A 23,549-nucleotide genomic window follows, 5' to 3' on the forward strand; every position below is an offset into this window, starting at 1 on the left:
TTCTTTCTTTCTTTCTTTCTTTTTCTCTCTTTCTTTCTTTCATACATTGTAAGCTCTTTATGTCAGAGACCATGCCTTTTATGTGTTTACTACATTTTATTATCTAGCACAGGGCCTGACAGATGGTGGGTATTAAGCAATAAAGAAAGAATAGCAAGTTTGTAGTAAGGAGCTGACATATAATAAATGACCCATGAGGATAAACTTTTGTAAGAGAGAGGGCCTCACAACCACTGATAGCCATGATCCAGTTTTGAGTGGGAGAACATGAGACAAGTATCAGGCCACAGGCACTATGATGAGGCCTTGAAAACATAGTCTTCTCTTCAAATTCCAAGAGGTACATTAGCAGAAAAAAACACCCCATGTCATGTGACAGGGACACTGAAGGGACAGACACATCCTTAGTTCCCAAGAACAAAGGGAGTTTCTGACTCCTGGATAGAAGGGTGGGCAAGCTTCATATGATAATATGATCTAGGCTGGCCTGGCCAATAAGTCAAGGGCAGACACAGAGGCAGGACTAGGTAGAACCACAAACTTATCCTGTAGCTGCAATAGGGGGAGATTGCAAGGCCACAGCCCAGCATCCTTTCTTACCAACTCTGTATTCTAGAGAGAGCCACGGGGGGAACAGGGCTTAGTTTCTAGGAGAGGGAGGAGCAGCCAGGGGGTCTGTGACCTAGCAGCATGTATTAAAAACATGTTGAAGGATTTACCTGTGTTTGGAAAGTTCTAATAAAGCTTGGAACTGAAGCTATCTTTTCAAAACCCACAGAAGAAAAATAATTCTACTAATTTATACCAGTGGTTTTAAAATGTAAGCATCCAGAAGAAGTTACTCAGACATATGTTTTTTAAGTGTAAATTCTTGGAGTTAACCTGTGTCCTAGGGAGTTGAAGAAAATAAGAGGCCACAGAAATGATGTAGTAAGAAAAGTCCATTTTCTGATCTGATGCGGATGGGAAAGAGGAAGGCGAAGCAGCTAACACAGGACATAACCGTGTACTGGCAGCCAGAGGGGTTCTCTTCAAACTCTGGCCTTGCTGGAACAATCATCTCAGCTGCTTCCCTCACACCTACCACTCAGCTTTTGAAACCAGGGTGGCCCTTCAAATTTATTTGAAATTCTGCTCACTGAAATGTGTATAGAAAAATAATTCTTTTTCTTCGAATACTTTTAAGATATGAACCATGCTTCAAAATGCACAATACATAGGTTAAACTACAGACACTTTTTGTCCAATAAAGCCCTTTGTTGGAAATTGTTACTAAGCTCTAGGTATTGAGAAAAACAGGCTCTGAGGAAACCATCTTCCTCTCTTTAGACTATTTCAAACAGAGGACATGAATTGCAGGAAGGAAGACATCAAGTGTTAGGAAGAAACGAGTCACGCCTTTCAGAAGTTTGTAAAATGCCAGCATTCTAAATTTCATACACTGAACTTAAACGAGTCCGATATAGTACACAATATCTGTCACTTCTATCCATTTGGCAAAGACTTCAGGGAGACAAATGTTAGAGGCTTGAAAATGGAGACTTCTGGAAAAATGACCAAAGCCAGAAATAAAGCTGTACTAATTAGAAAACAAATAATTAAATGGCCAAACCCGAATGTTGTGTGATGCTGGGAGGAGATAAATTCTAAGGCACACCATCTGTTTTACAACTTTTTATTTTCCTGTACCACAAATCTACCCCATACATTTTTACAATGATCTCGCAGCTAACTCATTTGCACAACTACTTTAGGCCAGAAATAATTACAGCACAGAATCCCAGAAGAGATCAAAATAGTTACAGAAGAGGGCAGATATAATACACTCTTGATTGAAAACTAGGTTTTAGCATTAAAAAAAAAACAAGAAGAACTGTTATTCAAAGAAATAACTAAAATTTGTCAAAGGAAAATTAGAGAATTTAAAAACTGATACCACAATATATTTATGGTATCTAAAAATATCTGGGCCTCTTCTGTCTTTGCTTGTTTCCTAACTTATCTCTTCAGCCCAGTAGTTTTACATGGCATCGACGTACTTGTGATTTTCCTGTTTATAGCCCAGTTCCTGACCTATATCTATTTTTCTGTTTGACATGTCTACTTTCCTGTCGCATAGCATTTCAACGCTGACATACCTAATTCAGAGCTCTTGACACACTACCCATGTCCCACAGGAAGAATCTACTCTTTGATAGTTGTCCACATCTTAATAAATGGAACCACCGTTCTATCAGCTGTTAGAGCAAACCCTTGATTTCGCTCACTCTTCCTCCGATATCATGATTATTCCTGTACTCCATCATCATAGTCTATGGCTCACTTTTCCCAGTCCCTCCAACTCTCCCTCTTTTTCTTCAGGGCTCAAGATCAAACCCAGGGCTTTGGCAGCCTGTGCAAGCATCCTACTGCCGAGCTACATCCACAGACCTTTCCATCACATTTCTAAAACCTCCCCATGTAGTTTTCTTTGTTTCTGTTATTGCTATGCTCTTTAGACTGCCACCACCTCTCAGAAATGGTTCTTCAATATTTACCAAATTCTCTGTCTCTAAGTCATTGCCCTGCTCAAGGTTGGAGTGACTTAAGAATATAACTACACAATCATTTTTCAGTTAAAATATAATTGCACTTGTGTCCTTGGTGCCTAAAATAGTGCCTAGTTAAATATATACTTAATTTTTAGTGGATATTGTCGATAACTATCTTGTACAGCACTAGTAACTTCTAGTATCAAGTCTCAGACTTTTCTGGAGATCTCTATGGATCTATTGGCTTAGTGATTGTTCAAAAAAATCATTCATAATTCAGTAATTCATCGCTTATTGATAATTGTAATAAGTGGGATTAGGCTTGCTTACATATTTCAAAGTGTTCTAAAGATTTTTTTTTAAAAATGCTTTCTACTAAAATAGAAAAGTCTGGAATGGGTTGGCATGGTGACTGTAAACTACAAGCCCTGGAGCCCTGTATTTTACTGTTGTTTACCAACCCCAGTTTGTAGTCCTGTTTTGTTGTCCAGTATGGCTACTCAATCGCCAGCCATCACATTCCAAGTCACCAGGAAAGAGGAAAGACTGGAAGAAGGCCTAGCCTGCTTCACTTAAGAGATTATACATTTCCTTCACATCTTATTAGGTGACAATGGTGACTAACTCAGAAAGCTGGGAAATAGAGACACTCAACTGGATGTGATGTTTCCAGCTAAAGATTCAATAGCAGCCTCCCTCGAGTTCTGTCTATTACTGGGTCTTGTTCAGGTACAGGAATGCAGAGGCCAAAGTGTCTACACCCAAGTTTTGTAGTCTACTGGTGCAACATGCAAATAAATGAAGACTAAATGTTTCAGCCCAGGTAATGAAGACCATTTGGAGACATGTTTTCCAAGGTCCCCCAAAGACTCTCTGTACCCAGAGAGCTGAGTGTGCTATAGCTGGTTCTAGAGCTTTACATCTGGAACCTGTCCCATATCCTTTTCTCTGCATCAATTTCATAAGACATTTCTCAGTTCTGTTCTACTGGACATGAAGCATCCACAACAAAGAACAAAGTTCATTTGAATGTCTATAAATACACACAAGCAACTGTGGTGACAGTCGTAACCATTTGGGAATGCCCATTTCAGAATGTGCCAAGACTCACTGCTCCTTTTAAACTTGTCAGAAGATGGAGCTAATTGATGGTTCTAAGACTAAAAAACCATGTAAAATGAGTGATGTCAGAAAAAAAAAGGTTTTTAAAAAGAGTGTCATAACTTACTGTCAACCATTGGTTATCTAGAAGTTCCTTAGCTGTGATTCTGTGAGCAGGATCTACTTTCATGAGTTGTTTCAAAGCATTTTTTGCTGCAAATAAAGGGGAGAAAATCTTGAAATCTTATTTCACTTAACCTCAGTTAATGTCACACACACCAGCTGGTCATGGTGACAAAGGCTGGTAGCCCCAGCTACTTAAAGAAGCTGAGACAGGAGGATTGTTTGAATCCAAAAATTTGAGATGAGCCAAAAAATTGAGACAACTCAGAGAGAGACATCCTACAACACAACCAACAAGGCAACAAAAATTATACATTTTCCTATTTACTTAGGTTATGACTGCATAATACCAAGTGTGCCAAGTACCATCAACACCAGGCCTAAGAAATAAGGTTGAATGCCTTTTATTGGTGGATAACCTGGATTAATGATCTATGGTGGGAATTGGGTTCAAAACAGCAAGTTTCCCCTTTAATTTTTTAATTGACATTTTTAGTTCAGTTTTGTTTTATTTTGCTTTCTGGGAGTTTTGACTATGGATAATCACAAGTGAAGATATCACTACTTCCACAAGCAAATATTGTTTAATTCTAAAGTAGATATATGTCTAACTAGAGCTTTACAACAGTTTTATTAGCGAATGATTTCTTTATATTAATTGTTTTGGTAAATAATAACAAGTCCATACTCACCAGAATCACTTACAGAATCCCAGACTGGATCTTCAAATCGTAGTTCTCCCTTCTTTATTAATTCATAGAGCTTTTCTTCTGAATTTGCCAAAAAGGGTGGCGCTCCACATAGTCTAAACAAAGGCAGTCATTTTGTTCAAATGTTTTTAACGTAAGACTATCACAAATCAACTTCCTATAGGATTTGGAAGCAGTGATGCTTGGTAATCCAGGCTCATAGCTGGTCTCCTCTCAATGCTGAGAGAAATGACACAGTAGAGGACTGCCTATGCACTCAGGCCTCAGATCTGCAAATGTCCCAAGGCTTCTAGAGGTTGGTGAGATACTAGAATTAAGGGGTTATAGGGCAGGAAAGTGTGAGAGGACAAATGCACAGTAACAGTGACATGAGCAAGGAGAGATGGCTGCTTAAAGTCCATACTGTACACCGGGTTATAGAAGAAGCACATGGGTTATCAAACTCATCAGAGTTTGATGGCCAGGCAAGAGTTTTGTCTGTGGTAAATACTAAATCAAAAGTTAGTAGTGGTAACAATAAAATAAAAGAATAAGCCTGGAAATTTCTGTAGGTTCTGAGCCAAAGCTGAAAGGGATTTAAACAGGCACAAGGTCTCAGCAGTAGTATTCAAAAGAAGAAAGTCAGGAGGCAGTCATCAGTAAGGAAGGGTGGACACTGCGTCAACAAAAAGTCAGCACAAGTACAGCCCAAGCACTCTGGCCGAAGCAAGCATGGCCTGTCTGCACCTATAACACAGGCTCTACTCATCAGCTTCTTTTTAACAGAGCTTGGGGAAAGTCAACCAAGCTGATTCCATTAGCTTATCTAGGCCAGAGCTGTGACAGTGTACTTCTGAGCTGAGTTCAGTGCCTCAGTCTACTCTCAGTTACCATAACCATCATCATCTCAGGACAGCCTAAAGACAAACAACAGCTATGTTCAGGGACACCCCAAGCAGGAGGTGACAGCAATGGCCTAACTCTCAGGCACATACCTTCCACCTTCACTAAAACCCAAAGGGCATTCCTCCATTATACCTGCCAAGGTGTGGTCTATTCCCAGCCTGAGAAAGCCTGAGCCTTTTACACTTCATGTTTTCACTGACTTTATTCAGTTGTATTTTTCTAAGCTTTATTCTAAAAATCCAATTGTGAACATTTTCTGACCAAGCTAGATTTCGGTATTTCTCATAATGGTAAAAAATGAGGGAACTTCCCCAGCAGTGAGGGCCTTAGGCTGGAGCAGAGAGCTTCTCCTGCAAGAGCTTCTTGTTGGCAGATCAGTAGTTGTCAAGCTGTTGTACAAATTCTCACTTTTATACTTTTTATTTCTCAAGATCATTCTGACACTTCTTTCTTCTTACTTGCTTTATTATTGCTTAGTTTTAAAATGGAATTGTAAAAGCCATAGGACACAAAAGGAAAATAACCAGGGAAATGGCTGTGTGGACAATTACTATCTATTATAACAAGCCCAGGCTGGCTAAGACTCAGCTCATTGAGCCCGTTATCAAGCAGTGATCTGCATGGCCCCCAATTTCTTAGTGGCTTCTGCATGCAACTATAGCTTAAGGGCTACATTTTAAATTTTCCACTTTTTTCTGTCCTTTGCAATTTTATTTACGTAAAATGTATCTAATGGTTGGTCAATCAGAAGCATATGGAACTTTATGACAGCAATTTCCTAGCACATCCAGAAAAGGGAAGCCATGACATGAGAAATGCCTCTTAAGGCTTTCTATTATTTTCTGTTGTATTCATAGGACTCAGGACAGCAGAGGGCAGAAACCATAAAGAGTATTTATGTTAATTTCACCTTTCGAACATATGTTATCATTGTCCAATTAAGTAGAAATGAATCCAAGTTAAGTGATAAATAAGGAAACAGCCCTCGTGGAGAAGGTACTGTGTTGTGCTGGGGTGAAGGGAATTATCTATAGTGCCACAGGGCTCAAGCACATTAATGAGTAGGCACTAGTGAGCTAAGTGAGAATCTTCTGTGAAGAAAGGAAGATGCCTTTACTAAGATGTGCAGATACTCTGGAGCAGAAATATTCAAATGAGATATGTAGGAAAGAGGGAAAAATGAAAGGGATGTAATACTCTTGGCTTTTCTTAACAGCAAACTCAAAGTAGCAAACACCATACGGATTTTGTAATGATTCATTATACAGATTACTGTGGACTTTTGTTGTGTAGACACTCTTAACAGTATGAAAGAGTTATTTAAATAGTTACATTTTAATTAAAGACGAAACTCTGGATATTTGGACCATGATTCTAATCGACACAAAACAACAATCAAAGCTTTATGTATTCCATTCATACTTCATGCTGTCTAAGCAATGGTGCATGTGGGCCAACTTTCTTCCATTTCACACAACTGTGAAAATGGTACTACCCTGATGTTAGTATTTAGACATGATATGGAAGAGGTGGTACACAGTGAAATCTCCAACATGACCATAAAACTAATGTTGCATCGACATTAAAGTGTTCAGATTCACTGAGAGACAAGAACACTAGTCACTAACTTTTCAGAACACCTCTTAGACAATTCACTTAATTCAATTTAACATGTGTATTGAGGGCCGAGTACGGGCTGGCTGTTGTATCAGATGTCAGGGACTGATGATGAACGATGATGCCGGGAGATGGATAATTTGAACTTCGACAGAACTTAAAACAAAGAAACAGATAAGGTAGAATATTATAATATTACCATGCCATGAGTGCTATCAAAACTATACATGTACAAGCAAGCCTTACTCTTTAAATATTTCTATATTAGTATTGCTATTGTTACATTGAGACAGGGTCTCATGTAGCCCAGCCTAGCCTAGCCTAGACTATGTAACCAAGGGCAACCTTGAAATTCTGATCCTCCTGCCTCCACTTCCCTAGTGCTGAAATTGCAGGCACGAACCACTATACTTGGTGTATACAATGCTAAAGATCAAACCAGGAATCCTTTTGTGCTGGGAAGGCACTTTACCAACTAAACTAACATCCCAGCCATATTGGGTGTGTGTGTGTGTGGGGGGGGTTACTATTTTGTATGATGCCTTAAATCCTATGTGGAATGCAGGAAAGTTTATACATAATAAATGAGTATCAGTTGTAGTAGGAGTTAGGAAAACAGGAAGCTTTAGTGTTTGGCCCACCTGGGAGGGAAGTCCAAAGAAGAAAAGGATAAGCACTCATGGCACACACATATGCGTGCACACAGGCACACACAGACACAGACACACACCCCACAATGTAGAGTGCGGGTGATAAAGAGCAGCGGTGAGTCATCACAGAAAAGGTAAGTACATGAAAACACACGGGCAGCCCAAGCCTGGGGAACAAGCTAGAGTTACTTGTGAACGATTTGCTAAGTCATACCATGTCAGATATTCTGATAGCTCTTTAGAGCAAGGGGTATTCATCAGGGTGCTTTAGTCCAGAAAGAGTGTGACACAGACAGACAGCCCTGAGAACAGTGTGAACAGAAGACGAGGTGGAGGAGGAACAGAAGCAGGAAAGACAGACAGAAAGATGAACCGATAGGGCAGAAGAGAGGTGAAGATGCTCTCACCAGGAATGGGTGCGGGCACCTCACAGGCAAACACTTCAGGATCTGGGATCTGACTGAATCAAGAGAGCAAGAGGGAAAGACAAACAAGAACTATGGAGGCTTTCACGATGCTGTGGGAACTGAGAAATATAACACCCTCTCTTAATCCTAAAGCAACCCCAGCCTAACTGTGCCCAGCCCCCACTGTGCCAGCAGCATGAGGGCCAGGTGGCCCCAATTCCCTATTCCTGATGGACTGCAGATGAAGCTCTAAGCTGCGGCAAGGGACCAGGGAGAACAGATTTTCACTTAGCTCAGATCATGTGGGACACTGTTGCATTTGTAGATTAGTGCAAAGCAAAACTGAACGATGTGAAATGTATAAATTAAACAAATACTTAGGATGTGATCCTGAGGCCCAGTGAGAGGGCCCTGGGGATGCAGCCCAGTTGGATTTTAAAGGACTCCTTTGAAAATATATTGCTTAGTTTTCATTTAAAATCTATGTCAACCCACAGCCAGAGACTTCACTTTTATTTACACTGGGCATTCAGGAAGCTACTTACAAAATGTACATTATGACACCTATGCTCCAAATGTCACACTGCTGGCTGTAGTCGTGGGCATTGATGACCTCTGGTGCTGCAAAATAAGCAGAAATAAAATAATATTAATAATACAATAAATTACCTTTAAATGCTTAAACACAAAGCAAGAAAAATGTGCTGATGTGTTTTGTAATTTATTCCTCTGGAGCAGAAAAAAAGAGCCAACAGCAGATGCTGAATGAATAATGTACAGGCCTTCCAACTGATGTCACCAACTCCTCACTCCTATCAATTAGCTCCTAATGGGACAGTGACATCAACTGCTTTCCTAAGTGTGCAGTTCTTTATCCCTAAGAAATGATTAAGTGATTTTTACGAATACAGTATAGTTATAGTAGAAGACAATGATATCTTAGAGTCTCCCCAAAATAGAAGGAAACACACAACTTTGCTAAATATTATTTAAATCAAAGCAAATATGTACAAATCTGAATTCAAAGAAAAGCTAATATTGTGGTTATAAATCACTTCAGCAGAATAATGATGATAATGATTATAATTTCACAGCACTATAATGACAGAACTTATATTATTTCCCACATTTTCTAGGTAAGAAAACTGAGATACAAAGCACACTCACCTAAGACTATGGCAAAATACTAATGAGTGTCAGCACAGGGTGAGGCTCCAAGTATGTGGGACTCAATTCTGCCCTCTCTGCTTAACAAAGGGGTTCACAACATGGTACTTGCTTTAAAGATGAAGGTTTGGGGGTTTGCTTTATAGTTGCTATGGGAAAGCTGTGTGCTTTTCAAGAGAACACTCCCAATCTTCTCCACGAACATACTGGCCATGTGCTTGCATACTTGCACATACACACACACACACACACACACACACACACACACTTTTATAACAACTACTAAAAGCAAATGGAATTTTAATTTTACCACTCTCTATGATTAAAAAGAGTGGAAAACAACAAAAAGAAGCCAAAACATACACAGAACTCTAATAGTTCACAAGTTGAACAATTTGTCTTCAAATAATTGGAAATTTACAGTATTCCTCTTTTAGTAATTATAGTGTGTTCTTGCAGTCCTTAACTGCACGTAAGGCTTTAAATACAGAGCCATCAAAGTGCAAGTTGTTCCTTGGCTGTGTCTTTTTGAAGGCAAATTCCGAGTTCAGATTCATCTCTGGCTGCTGTACTTTACTGCTGCACCACAGAGCAGGGACCTAGGACTCCTGGCCTCCACTTTCAGAGTCTTCTTAATTATCAGAGGCATTTCAACCTGCACTGTCACCCCGGCCCTCGGGGAGGCAGGAGCCAGAGGATCTGTGCCAAGGAGCCATTTAGGAAGTCAGCAAAGCCCCACAACCATCTGTCTTCCCTCTTGTTCTCTCGCTTGTTATCTGTGTAGACAACTAATAAGCAGGCATAAAGCTCAGGGTGCTGGATATATTTTCCCCATGTAACTACAGACCAGATGTCTTTTGCCAATGGGAGGATATGAACAGAATCTAAAGTAGCCTTTTCCCTTGTAAGATAAAACAATTTAAAAACTTTATGCATCAATTAGGCAAAAAAAAAAAAAAAAAAAGCAATGAACGAAGTATACTTTTCAGCAATAAAAACAGATAAACTACTGATACAACAACAGCATGATAAAGTAGGAAAACCGTTCCATGGAACAGAAGACACAAATGAGCGCACAGCGTACAATTCAGGCATAGCTGAGTTTGGTGATGGAGAGCACTGGGAATTGCTGGGAATGAGAGGGGAAATGGGGGAAAGAGGCAGGCTAATGAAAGTGCTGTGGCCCCACTGGTATGGTGAGCCTATGAATCAGAGCTCACTGTGGATGGAGCCTATGGCAACCCTCCTGTCTCAGCCTCCCACATGATGAGATCACAGGCTGCCACACCCTTCAGGAGTTCTCCTCACTTACCCATATAGATAGGAGTACCACATGTAGTCTGCATCATGCCTTCACTCCTGGAGCCATGCTTCTGCACGGCCAAGCCGAAATCAGTCACCTATGAACAGACACATGGGCTCAGTCATCCAGTGATTTCTGTCCACTTCCTGGGGGGGCTCAGTCATCCAGTGATTTCTGTCCACTTCCTGGGGGGGCTCAGTCATCCAGTGATTTCTGTCCACTTCCTGGGGATGGGCTTTTCCTTCCATCACCAATAAAAGACTTGACTTGCCCTCTCTGCCCACCCTCTCTGGGTGGAGAGGAAATTTGATACAGAGAACCCATGATGTTGACTGTTCACACCTTTTATTAACTTCTTGGTAAAGATTTTTATTAGTTTTGCATTGCAAAATACAGCCTAGCCTTGGATTATGTTCTCTATTTTTCTGATAATAGAGTTATGGTCCACTGAAAGCACTGTTTAAATCCAAATAATTACCCTTATTACCACAAACTAAGACTTTTAAAACTATGTATAACTAGTAAACACTTGGTTTCCATTACAATTATTTTCCTTGTGAGTTAGAGTATACTAATTAAAACATTACTACTCTATTTAAAATTAAGCAAATTGGCAAAGAGAGAAAGGCCCACTTCTACATGGCTTGGCTACAGATGGGCTGAAGGCCTTTGCTGCAACTTCAGTCCCCTGCTCCACTCCAAAGCTCAGTAATTACACCTTCATTTATTAAATATTTGGAGTGTACCCTTGGTTGTCTTTCAAAATGGAATGCCCTTGGACCCAACACAGAAACACGGGCTCATTTATGTATCATACAGGCAAGGCACAGGCCCTTTGTTCACACGAATGCAACACTGTCAGTACCTTACAAAGTGTAAGGAAAGGCTCGGGATTCATCCATGAGATTGCCAAATCACATTCTACCCATCTCTCTCTCTTTCTTTTTCTTTGATCCAGGGTCTCACTCTGCAGCTCAGACAACCTAAACTCACTGTGTAGCCAGTTTGCCTTAAACTCACAGCAATCTTCCTGTTTGGGCCTCTCCTGTGCTGGGCATGCAAGTGTGCATCAGCATGCCTTGAACCAATTATTCCAGCGGTTTCGGTAAGTATCCCACTTGGCATATAATATCTATCTTTGTCCACACAACATCTCTACAAATACAAAATAGATTAAAGCCTTCATGATCTAGTTCCATTCTTAGGAGAACAATGAGTCACTTGTTTACTGAAAGTAACTGAGCATATTTTGTTTCAGGCACTCGAGCACAATCTAACAAGGAATAAAATGGCCGAAATTCCCACCTACATGGAGTTTACAGCAGAACAAGAAAGAAAATTCACAGAGGGACAGCAGCAGTGTTGCTAAGACTGTTTATACTGCATACAGATTTAGCTTCAGCAACCGTAACTTAACAGACACATTTGAGTCTAAAGTTAACACTTGCACACATTTTGAAAGCAGCCACTATTAAAGTGCTAAGTAATAAATAATGTATTCTATCATTTATTTGACATTAAGGAACACTTAGTTTGAGTAAAATCCTCAAGAATAAACACTTGGCACATTAATTGTGGTTAAGACATAAATATTAATACTCAGGAAAAATTTCAATGAGAAATTCAGACTGTAGCATTAATTTAGTATCAAAAGCACAGCCAAGGTGTGTTTTTCTCTAAATCTGTAACACATTTACATCAAATTACCAGACATAATTTTGAAATTAATTAGAATTCAGAGCATCTGTTTGCTTGCTATTAACTAATGCTTTAGAACTATCCAAAGGAATATTCATTTTGAAAAACACATTGGGTAGCATCACTTAGCTCATGAAATTATTTTCATCAGTTACAACTTCTTTTGTAAATTTTTAACTTCTTAGCACAAATGGCTTAGATTTAAAAGTCACCAAAATGTTTCTAAGATGTCTGCAGCTACTTTATTGCCAGTCGTTTTCTAGAAATATTTTTGTTGTATTTCTAGGCTCTTACCTTTATGTTTAAGTTCATTTCATTGTTATCATCTATAAAGCTGCTTTTAACCATTATGTTTTCCAGCTTTAGATCTCTGTGCACTATATCTACCAAGAAAAAAAGACAAGCAAGGTGAGCAGCAGGCTAGAGAGGACACAAATAGGGCAGACAAGTAAAGAATGAGGGAAGGCCGTGTGGTGCTTCCCTCTTCTGTTTTTACTTACTTACTTCTCTACATCTCTATCAGAAGCCATTTTCTCATCTCTGCATGTTCCCTGTTGTGCCAACCTAGTGTCTCAGCCTGGTGAGTGCAGAAAGGGATCTAGCCCAGGCTGCACATTCCCAGGAGAATGAAGGCAATCTGGGTCACGCCCCAGGCCCAGACAGGTTTCCTGTATCCTTAGGTCTCAAAATAGGGATTGTGCCTGTGTATAATGTTACTGTCAGCATAAACATTTTAACACTTTGTAACTTGTCTACAGGTGCATAAACTGTATTTTTCTAAAATATCATCATACATTTTCTGATTGTTCATCGGTTAAAATAAGAAATGCAAATCTTGGAACACAAATCTATAGTTGAACAGGTCAGAGTTGAAATGAGATTTCTATGTGCATTAAAATAATGTATCAAACATTCCTCTGCAAAAAACTGGCTGAGTTCACAGCCACAACAAACACTTCTCAAGTTGTAGAAAGTGTATGACATTTAAGAAAATGCAGCTAAACTGACAACTGCAGCTAATCACTTACGGCTCTCCTCTATGACTCCCAGGCTGGTCTTGGAACTCTTACTGACTCTGTAACTCTATCAGTCTCTACTTACTTATACCATACCATTTTAATTAATGTTTTTTTTTATCATGTTTTTATCCTTGAGAGTCAAATCACCCTAATACCCCACATTTTTATCTTGGTTATTATCACCCTTTTTAGAATAATTAAAATCTCACCCCAAAATGCTGTTAGGGTTTTATAGAACTATACTGGGAAGAAAATATAACACCTAACAAGGGAGAAGTGACAAAGGCATTCCCTTCAGCCTTGGCAAGCCTTTTCTCCCCTAAAATCCTTCGCTTTCATTTGAGTCTGTACCCCTCAAATCTAATTCTGACACACACGTGTGCTCCCCACACATTACACAACTCTCCATTAAGAAACTGCCACATTTGATCACAGTCTGTTCTCCGTCCTCCTTCTCCCACTAGCCTAAGTCCCTGGAGGTGCAGGGCCTTGATTCTCAATTCCTTCGTCTTTGTGCACTGTAGGTGCAGAGGAAACTGAGGTCTCGAAGCCGGTTGGGTTGCTGACCTTTGTAGACTGAGTACTTTGCTCATGTGTAAAGTGGGAATGTTCTAAAGTCACACCTAAGGACCTGAGGAGAGAAGGGTATGGAACAAAGTGGCAGCGGTGATGCTGGAGACAGCAAGGCTGTTAGAATTAGTAGACTTCTTTTTAAATGTGTGTATGTGTGGATTTTTTTAAGAACTGGCAAATTATCCCATATGATAATTATCCCTTAATGGATAGTGTTACTCTACATTTGTCAAAAAAAATGGCAATAAAAGATCCTAATGTAAAATATACACAGTTTAGGGAACCATAATGTGAGTCCCTCTGCACATGTGGCCCCAGGTGTACACTGGAAACTTGTGTTCCTTCTGTTTTGAACCCAAGCTGCTCTAAACTGAAACCTACTATTTTACAAGGAACATATACACTTTTAATGACATTGGCATACAAATATTTTAGGAAAATTCACTTTGATTTTTCTACTTTAATTTTGATCATATTAGCCAACTTTAAACTTCTAAAATAAGAATGATCATGACATTTTTCACAGACAGTGTGATTTTATGACTGCATTGTTGCTAATTGAAATGTCTATAAATACAATTAAAAGAGAATAGATGGAAAATGTACTTGTTCCCCTCTTGCATTACCAAGCTCTACCAATGTGATTCTGAGTCGTAAGGGCCATCCCACTTAAACAGTGATGTATTCCTGCTATAGAGATGGTGAGGCACACAGTTCTTTTCTTACCCTTGTTATGAAGATATGCGATGGCTGATGCAAGACTTTGAATTATCAGCCTTGTCTCATTCTCTGAGAAGTGCCCTCTTTGATCCATAACTTCTTTGAGTTCTCCATCCTCACAAAGCTCCATCACAAGATACATTTTCTGATATTACAGATTTAAAAGGCATAACAAGAGAAAGTCGTGAAGTTATATGTGTTAACTATCAAAAGTATGCTCACAATCCTAATTTATTAATGTGAAAATGTCTTATCTACTCTATATAAGCTACTGTCCTGAATACACAAGGAGAAGAGGGGCAAGCAACATAGTGATGACCTCAGGAAGCTCAGTAGAGTTACAATATCATGTGATATATACTAACAGCCAGCATGCCATGGGTCTGTGGAAGAAAGGCAGCCTCTGAATAGAGAATGCTCACTGAGTGTGAAGAGTTGAGACTGAATGTGTGAGCAGTCATTTCTGGGCGTGGAAAGTGGAGGAAAAGCAGGCAGAGCTGGTGGTCAACGCACAAAGCCCCTAAAGCCTGGAGCGGAGCAGCATTAAAATAGCACGTAGATCTGTACTAACAGTCCTGGAAGCCACGGGCTGGAAAGAGGGATGTAGTGAAGGATGAAGCTGACAGGGAAAGGTTAGAACAAGTTTCTACAGAGCCTTGGATAACAAGCTCAAGACTGTGGACTCCCCAAGCCCCTGATGAAACAAGGCACTGGAGGTGTTTTAAGTCAGAGTCTTGAGGTAGAAGTTGTATAATGTCAATTTTTCATTTCTAGGTGAACACTACAATATGAATGTTCAGCAGGACTCAGCAAATTTTTTTCTATAACGACCAAACCTAAGAGTAAACACCCATAGTCTCTGTGGGTGACATGGTCTCTTTTGCAAGAATACAGCCAGCAGCTGCCTTGACATCACCCATAAACAGTACAATGCTGTACTTACACATGCAGGAAGCCAAATTTGGTGTAATTTTAATGTTATGAAATATTAGTCTTTTAAATGTTGCCATTTATTTAGAAATGTAGAAAACTTCATTTATGGGCCCTATAGAAACAGACAGAAGGCCAGACTGAGCTCACAGGCTGCACGTGTTTACCAGGGGGCATCTGTGAGGCACAGGCTGGGCAAGAAGGGAGGTGGGTTCTCAGTTACTTTTTGTGATAACCTATCCTGGAAAAGGTAATTTAAGGATGAAGGGTGTATTCTAGCTCACAGTTGAAGGTAGAGTCTATTACGATGGAGAAGCCAGCACAGCAGAGCAGAGGTAACTGACCACACTGCATCCACAGCCAGGAGCAGAGGACAAGGAGAGCTAGTACTCAGCTTCCTTTCTCTTTTTTGAATGATTTTTAATTCTTAAAAATGATGTGTGCATGTGAGCATGTGTGTTCCTGCATGCCCCAGCATACCTATGGAGATCAAAGGACAATCATTTGGTTCTCTTCTACCATGTAGATCCAACTCATGTCATTAGCCTCGGAAGCAAGCACTTTTGCCCACCAAGCCTTCTCATTAACCTCAACTGTCTTCTTTTTATTCAGTCTATGGCTCCAGCCCATAAAATAATGCTGCCCATAGTGGGTGGGTCTTCCCACTTCAATTAACCTAGTTAAGATAATCCCTCACAGGCATGACCAAAGGCTCATTTAATCTAGATAATCCCTGACAAGTGTGCCTAGAGGTTTGTCTCCTACATGATTCTAGACTTATCAGACTTATAATATTAATCATCACAGGGGAAAGAAAAATATATGAGAAGGGCCAAAGAAGAGACACTGGGACTCAGGGAGTGAGTAGGTATAGTGACAAGGAAGCAAAGATGAAAGGCCTCCTGTGTCTGTCGTTCTTTTGAAGCACAGTAAGGTGTCCCACAGTAAAGACACTTACTGATGCATACCCTTTTTAGTGGGCCTGCCATCACACACCATTACCCTCCATGTTCCCATTCTAACATATGTTCTAGAGTTTTGTTGCTCTGAAGATTTGGGGGTCTGGTTCTGTTCTTGAAACAGCTACTAATCCAACTTCTATATTCAGGCAGTATGCATTAAAGCAGGAAGAGAGGTAAATATCTTTCTTTAGAATCCACAATTTTGGTTCACTGAATTCCAGGCTGCTTTAGGATTCTAAAGAGTCTGAAACATCTGACAAATAAGCTTTTGAACTGGGTCATACCTTTTTTCATTGACAGCGCTACAGGGTGACTAGGAACATGAAATGGTAAGTGGACTACTTAGAAGGAGAAGCTGCATTAGCAACAGTTATGATACAAATTGACATCAATTTTAAAATGCATGAGGGGCCAGACAGACTGCTCAGTTGTTAAGAGCACTGGCTTCTTTTCCAGAAGACCCAGGTTCCATTTCCAACACACACACACACACACACACACACACACACACACACACACACACACACGATAGCTCACAGGCATCTGTAACTCCAGTTCCAGGGGGACCTCTTCTAACCTCTGAGGGTTCTGCATGTAGGCAGTATACAGACACATACACATAAAATACAAAATAAATCCTTTAAAAATGTTAAATGCATGCTGATCAAAGTTATAATATTACTCAAGTCTATTATGTGCATATTTAGAGCACAGTTAGATTTACAGGAAACCCTGAGTGGCTGATCAGCAGTGTACAACCAGTTGGACATCCATCTCCTTATAATAGTTTCAGTGGAAAGTCTAGACATGTGTGTGTTTATGGGCAGATCTAGCTCATGTGAGTCAAAATCAAGCAATATAGAAAGACAACCACAGATAGCCAGTTCTCTTGCCTTCAAACTCTTGAGTATTTGGGCTCCTGCTTGCACAGGTGGTAGAGTAACAAACTAGTTTGCCCCTCTGCTTAAATAAGTAAAGGGAAACATTTTATAAAATGTAATTTTTGGACATTAGCATTTGCCAGCATAGAGTAGTGTCTGACAGAGAGAATCCCATGAGGCAAGCCCCTGATTTTCCTAGCCTTGGAAGAGTTGCTACACCCCAGGGCAGAAAAGTTGTCATTCAGAGATGATGAGAGGATGAACGGAGAAGGGTATCTGTGGCATCATAGAACCTGCAGAGCATCGCAGCAGTGCTGTGAGGGTAGGAAACTGCTTGCAACTGCCAAGCCAAGAATGCAGTCCACAGCAGTCCACACTGGAGAACTTGGAGACCCAGGGACCTCCACGAGTTCAGGAGATGGGAGTTCAGAAACAAGAAAATTAAAGTTTCCAGGGAAGAATATAATATCAAAGAGGGAAACTCTAAACATGCAAGCATTCTCTCTCTCCTCTTCTCTCTCTCTCTCTCTCTCTCTCTCTCTCTCTCTCTCTCTCTCTCTCTCTCCCACAGTTGAGAGAGAGATTGATTCTTCCTCAAATCTTCAGCAGAGTAATAATTATCATATGTTTTGTCCCAAAACTGGGGAACTAAGCATGTGAAAAGCCAGAGGGGTGTAGTTCAGTGACAGAAGTAGAGCATCATGGAACACGCACAAGGCCAGGGTGTGACTTTCGGGGTCACTACAAAGGATAACTGTGGCCCTGTTGCCAAGCAGCTATGGTTAATAAAATATAATACATAACCCAAATCGACTATTAGTAGCTACTTTTGAGTCTGGCAAAGAAAATGAAGAACAGTAACTAACATCTGGTGAGATGGATGTATCATTTCCACAGACCCATTAATCTTTAATCCTTCAATAGCCAAATGACTCAGCACTTCACAGGTGAGACAATTACTCAGAGAGAACTTGAATAACTTGGCCATGTTCTTATGGCTAACAAGTAATGGAATCAAGATTTAAAGAAAAAGATAATCTGTCCTCATGCCTAGTATACTGTTTCCAGTAATACAAGTGATTCCCAAGTTCACAAACAAACAAACAAAGCCCAGTATATGCAGTTGATAGGGCTGGGAGGCCTGCTCTTTTCTGAAGGGAAATGAAGAAGTGGATCTGAGGGAGAAGGGATGTTGGAGAGACTGAGAGGCGTGCATGGAGGAGAGACTGCAGTCAGGATATATTGTATAAGAGAAAAATAATTTAAAAAACAAAGAAAAGGAAAGGAAAGAATTTTCTATACCATGCCAAGTAAACCTTATCAATTTAATCATGAAGCTAACCTTGAAAAGCCCTGGCAATAACCGCATGGTCTCTAGTATATGGAGCAAGGCAACGAGGGAAGGGTGCCATCTCTGAAGAAGCTCTACTTGCTATTTGATTTGCATGACATTTTTCTAATCTTGAACCTTTGTTTCTAATGTGCCACCCAGAACATGTAACTAAAGACATCAATCTAATCATTACACACCTAATTATACAATCAATAATAGAAGTCCTTCAGAATGTTCTCATCAATCTCTTGTGACAGATTTTTACCAAGGACATGAACAACTGTGCCCCAGAGGGCTACTTTGGAACAGAATGATATTCATTTTGCAATAATAACAAGCTTCCAACTGCAGCTCCTGATGGAACTTTACCTGAGGTGACTCAAACACTTGTTCCAGGTGGATGATGTGTTGATGTTTGACAGTCTTTAGGATGCTCACCTCCCGCTCCAGTAACTTCATTGCAGAACTTCCAGCCTAATCAATGAAGAAACAGATTGCTTGTGGGAATCCACTCCTACTTTCTTCATATGAAAGTTAGCTATTTTATACCCTTCCCTACAGTTTTGAATAGTGTCTTTCTTAAGACACACTGGAAAGACAAAGATAAAAACTTGTTATGTCATGTTGAGTTGGTATTCCTTGGAGGCCTGCTCCTTTCTGAAGAGAAATGGAGAAGTGGATCTCCCATCCCAAAATCAGATCAAAATATGCCCCTTCTTTTCTTAGTCCATTTTCAAGTCTTATTTCATTTGGCCTTGATCAATCTCTTGAACTGTTTCCATAAATTTGCTAAACATAGCCTCTGGCCCTCATTCCAATTTTAGCGAATCTTTTTGATATTGCTTTCAATCACAGTGATCCTTGTGCATCAGCATAACAAAAACAAAATCTTCTTGGGATCTCAATCAGAGATGGCTTTACAATGAAAATAGTTCCTTTGTTGTTGTCTTGTTTTGATTTAATTTACATGTATAATACATATGTGATATATTATATTAACAATTAACCTAGTATATATGTTACTTCTGGGTCTCCCTGGTTAACTGAGGAGAAAAAGAAAGGCAGAGACCTTACCGTAAGACTAATCCAAGCCCAGTGTGTCTCCTAACATCTAAGCCTTACTGTGCCTGGGACAGAGGGTAAAATGAAGATATCTCCAGGGAATACCTGGGTATCCTTCAGATGTCTAATCATCTAGAAAATTCTAGGGTGCTCTCTATCTGCTCCAACTCTGGCCCAGATCATCAGCTCCCCTCATTCTGAAATTTCTATTATCTGAAGATAAATAGTCTCCTCCTTTATGGGTCTTTTCTCAAGATAAAAATATTTTTGAAAGAGGTAACAAAGGACATATTTCAGCACACACCTTTAATTTAGCTCCAGTTTGGGAAAGCACATAATGATTCTTAAGGAAAGACACTGATCATAAAGCAAACATACTCTAGTTAAAAAATTTACTTAGGGGCATTCTTTTTCCTTTCAGCCTTCATTGTTTGAGTGAAGAGAATACTGGCCACTCTGCTATAGCCCGTTCATGTACGATGAGGTCATATTTTAAGCTTAACCTAGAGGCTCAGAGAAACAGTGACTGTGAGGCATGAACATTTCTGCAAAGTAGATCTGGAAAGTTAGAAATTGTTCTCCTGCTATTCATCTGTTCTCACCTCTTTCCCCAAATGTCTTGACCTGTACACACTACAATATAGTGTCCAGTTCCTGTATGGAAAGGTATCATTTATTCCACCACTTCAGTATACTGTATTGCCAATGTCAGTACATGAATGAGAGAGTACTTCCTAAAGTTGTAACTATAATTCCCAAACTGAACCTTTAGCCCTATTGACAACAAAAAGAAACAGCATGCCAGGCAGCCCTGTAGTATGCTTCAAAAGAATTCCGAAAGATGCTAAAAAGGACTCTTAATTGCTTTTTTTTTTTTTTTTTTTGAGACAGGGTTTCTCTGTATAGCTCTGGCTGCCCTGGAACTCACTCTGTAGACCAGGCTGGCCTCAAACTCAGAAATCCGCCTGCCTCTGCCTCCCGAGTGCTGGGATTAAAAGTGATTAAAGGTGTGCGCCAACACGCCCAGCTTAATTGCTTTATTAAAGTTGATATGTCACCTAATTAAACTCAGGAATTTAAAAAATGCATATAAGTAACTGCCCAGTTTTATAGATCCAATACTTATTATCACAAATCCAAGAAGAAAACACCACAACGGTGTCATTTTGCTTCTTTATCCAGACAGAGAAATTTTCAAAAGTTGATAATGAGCTGATGTAAAGCTGGAGGTCTTAGATTTTACCTTAAAGAGAAGCCCAGTCCTCTGCCAACTGCTGACACAAAGAGAGCCAGCAGGTACACAGGGACAGTAGACTCGACTGGAAGGAGGAGTGGCCAACAGCAAGGAAACACAATTGAATGAGAAAATAGGAGAGACATGCATCAAACAACTCAGGAGGGGCAACAGGATTTACTTCCAGCTAAGACTTCCAAGCTTATAGCCCTACACCTACACATACTGAGCACTAGTTCTGACTTCAATTTTGCTTATAAAGTTTACATATTTAGTTATACTAGTTCTGTTGACGCTTTTGCATTTTCCATACAGCACGAGTCCACCTGAGTACAGGAATTAGTGCCTTCACAGGAGATTAGAGTAGTCCTCACACTTCTCACAGTTAGTCCAGTCCTGGCCCTCATGGGAAGACACAATGGGTTAATGAGGGAAGCTGCACTGCTCACTCCTACCCCACCCTGGCACTGTACCCTGGGAATGCCACACAGGAAAGTCTTACCTTTTCTTTATTCACTTTTTTAATTGCCCACTTAGCTCCTGTTTCCTTGTCTATAACTTCAAAGACCATTCCAAAGCTCCCCTGTCCCAATATTCTTCCAAAGGTATAGAATTCCTGGAAACAAACAAACAAACAAACAAACAAGTTCCTCTGCCTCTCTGGCATTCAGCAGGCATTAAGAATGAACATAAAATACTGAAAGCTTTTCAAGGGAAAGGAACTCTGTTCTAGGGTGAGATCAACATATGCTTCAGTAGAACCACTGATCTAAACCAAGAATCCTGAATGGGCAATCTCTGCAGTCCTTACTTCATATTTTTATGTTAATTGGAACCCTAAAAAGAATGATGAGGGCATTTATCTAAACTGGAAAAATGGAGAGGTCACCAAAGCAGTGAGCAGACAAGCTATGTAAAATTGGCCTCTGAATCATCAAAAAGTCTGAACAAAGAGTGTACTACTTACTGCCTTTAGGAAAAGATTCTTAGTGCAAATACCCCTAGTTTAGGTGAAATCCCTTGGCCTTGCATGAGCAGGAAATAGTCTGCAATTCCTTTAGTAAAAACTTCAATGTGCTTGAAATTTTTACTGCAGTCTTGACTTCCTGTCTTCAGGTTTATTTTTCAATTGCCTCTGTCACAAACCATTGGCTTAGAGGAAACCTGAAAGTTTGGGTATGGTGTGCCTTTCCTTGGAGTCATCCATCACCTCTGGCTCTTACAATATTTCTGCCTCTTCTTCCACATAGATACCTGAGCCTTAAGGGGATGGATTTAATGAAGACATCACATTAGAACTAAATGCTCCAAGTATCTCAACACATTGTCCAGTCATGGGTCTCTGTTAATTCCCATCTCCTGCAAGAAACCTCCCAGATGAGGGTTGAGCGAGACTCTTACCTATGGGAATGGCACCATGGCATCAGAATTCATTTCACTGCTATGTACCTTTAGCAGAATGATAGATTTAGGTTTTCCCACAGGGTCCATGACCTCTCTAGTCTTAGGTTTACATATGAATTCACAGGGACTGTGGCAGCACTCATAAGACCTACACAGGCTCAAGCCAGTCAGGTCCCCACACTAGAGGGAAAAGTAGACACAAAGTCTACCCCTAACCTATAAGCTATTTACAATTGATACCTGTTGGCAAAGAGAAAGTAGGTTTTCTCCAAAAGGAGTGAGTGTCACTGTGCATATATTAACCACACTCCAGGGAAGGTCCCATGCCCAGGAGTACTTAGCCAACATAAAATGGACTCCATGGTTTGTTTGTTGTTTTTTTATTGGTGTGTGTGTGTGTGTGTGTGTATGTGTGTGTGTGTGCACATGCGCGTGTGTATATGTGAACTTTTCATATCTTTGTCTTTTGGGCCTTTGTTTATTTTGGGGTTTGTGTTTTGTGGAAGTTTGTTTCATTTAGAAAGACAGAGAAAGAACAAAGATAAAGTTGAGTGCATAGGTGGTGATCTGGGAGGAGTTGAGGGAGGGGAAACATTATCAAAATATATTGTGAATTTTTTTAAATTAAAATAAGTAAATTTTGTTAAAAAAAAAAATGAAACAAAATGCTAAAGAGAAGAAAGCTGAGCCTGTCCAGCAGCTTCGGCTTGCTTCCTGCATACCTCGATATCTGCTCCATCATCCATTCTTATATGTGGGATTTTTCCTACTGTGACATTGCTCCGACTCCATTGTGCCTGAGGTTTTCTCTCCACATTTGAAGTTCTTATGGACTAGGGCCAAAAGATAATTTTGAAAAACAACTCTTAAGATTAAATATTCTTTTAATGGTCAACTCTTAAGTGGGATAAGCTTTAATGGATACCATACATATAGCATTTACTGAATATAAAATAATTGACTGTCCTTTTCAAATCCAGAGTGCAGTACAAATCACTGGCCCATTAGGCTAAAGAAGACCTTCAAGTGAGGCTGCGAGTGTCAGAAGGCTCAGGTGAAGAACTGGGGTCTGACTTTCCCTAACTTTACTGTTTCTCATCACCAACTTACACTAGATGGACTACAGTCCCCAGCTGTGCTCTTCACACAGATGAATGCAGCCAAACCAGTTTGACTGGGAATCCACACATTATTTGAAAGTCATGTGGACCAGCCTTGTAAAGTATATTTTATATTCTA

At 40.0% G+C, this 23,549-nt stretch overlaps 1 protein-coding gene across 2 annotated transcripts in view; it reads right to left on the reverse strand.

Moving 5' to 3' along the window:
* Stk33 (serine/threonine kinase 33) overlaps positions 1–23,549 on the reverse strand; it is a 163,313-nt gene that overhangs the window by 42,804 nt on the left and 96,960 nt on the right. The window contains exons 4-12 of one of the 2 annotated variants that reach the window (XM_021209083.1): positions 23,033–23,143; positions 21,409–21,522; positions 18,980–19,084; positions 14,511–14,649; positions 12,487–12,575; positions 10,504–10,591; positions 8,570–8,645; positions 4,448–4,560; positions 3,760–3,845 (exon numbers count right to left, since the gene is read on the reverse strand). In XM_021209083.1, the coding sequence (XP_021064742.1) occupies positions 3,760–3,845; positions 4,448–4,560; positions 8,570–8,645; positions 10,504–10,591; positions 12,487–12,575; positions 14,511–14,649; positions 18,980–19,084; positions 21,409–21,522; positions 23,033–23,143 (921 nt within the window). The remainder of the gene's footprint in view (positions 1–3,759; positions 3,846–4,447; positions 4,561–8,569; positions 8,646–10,503; positions 10,592–12,486; positions 12,576–14,510; positions 14,650–18,979; positions 19,085–21,408; positions 21,523–23,032; positions 23,144–23,549) is intronic. The other variant, XM_029542596.1, reaches the window with a different exon arrangement.

The sequence above is a fragment of the Mus pahari genome, chromosome 1, assembly GCF_900095145.1.
Source record: "Mus pahari chromosome 1, PAHARI_EIJ_v1.1, whole genome shotgun sequence".
In the NCBI taxonomy this organism is placed as follows: domain Eukaryota; kingdom Metazoa; phylum Chordata; class Mammalia; order Rodentia; family Muridae; genus Mus; species Mus pahari.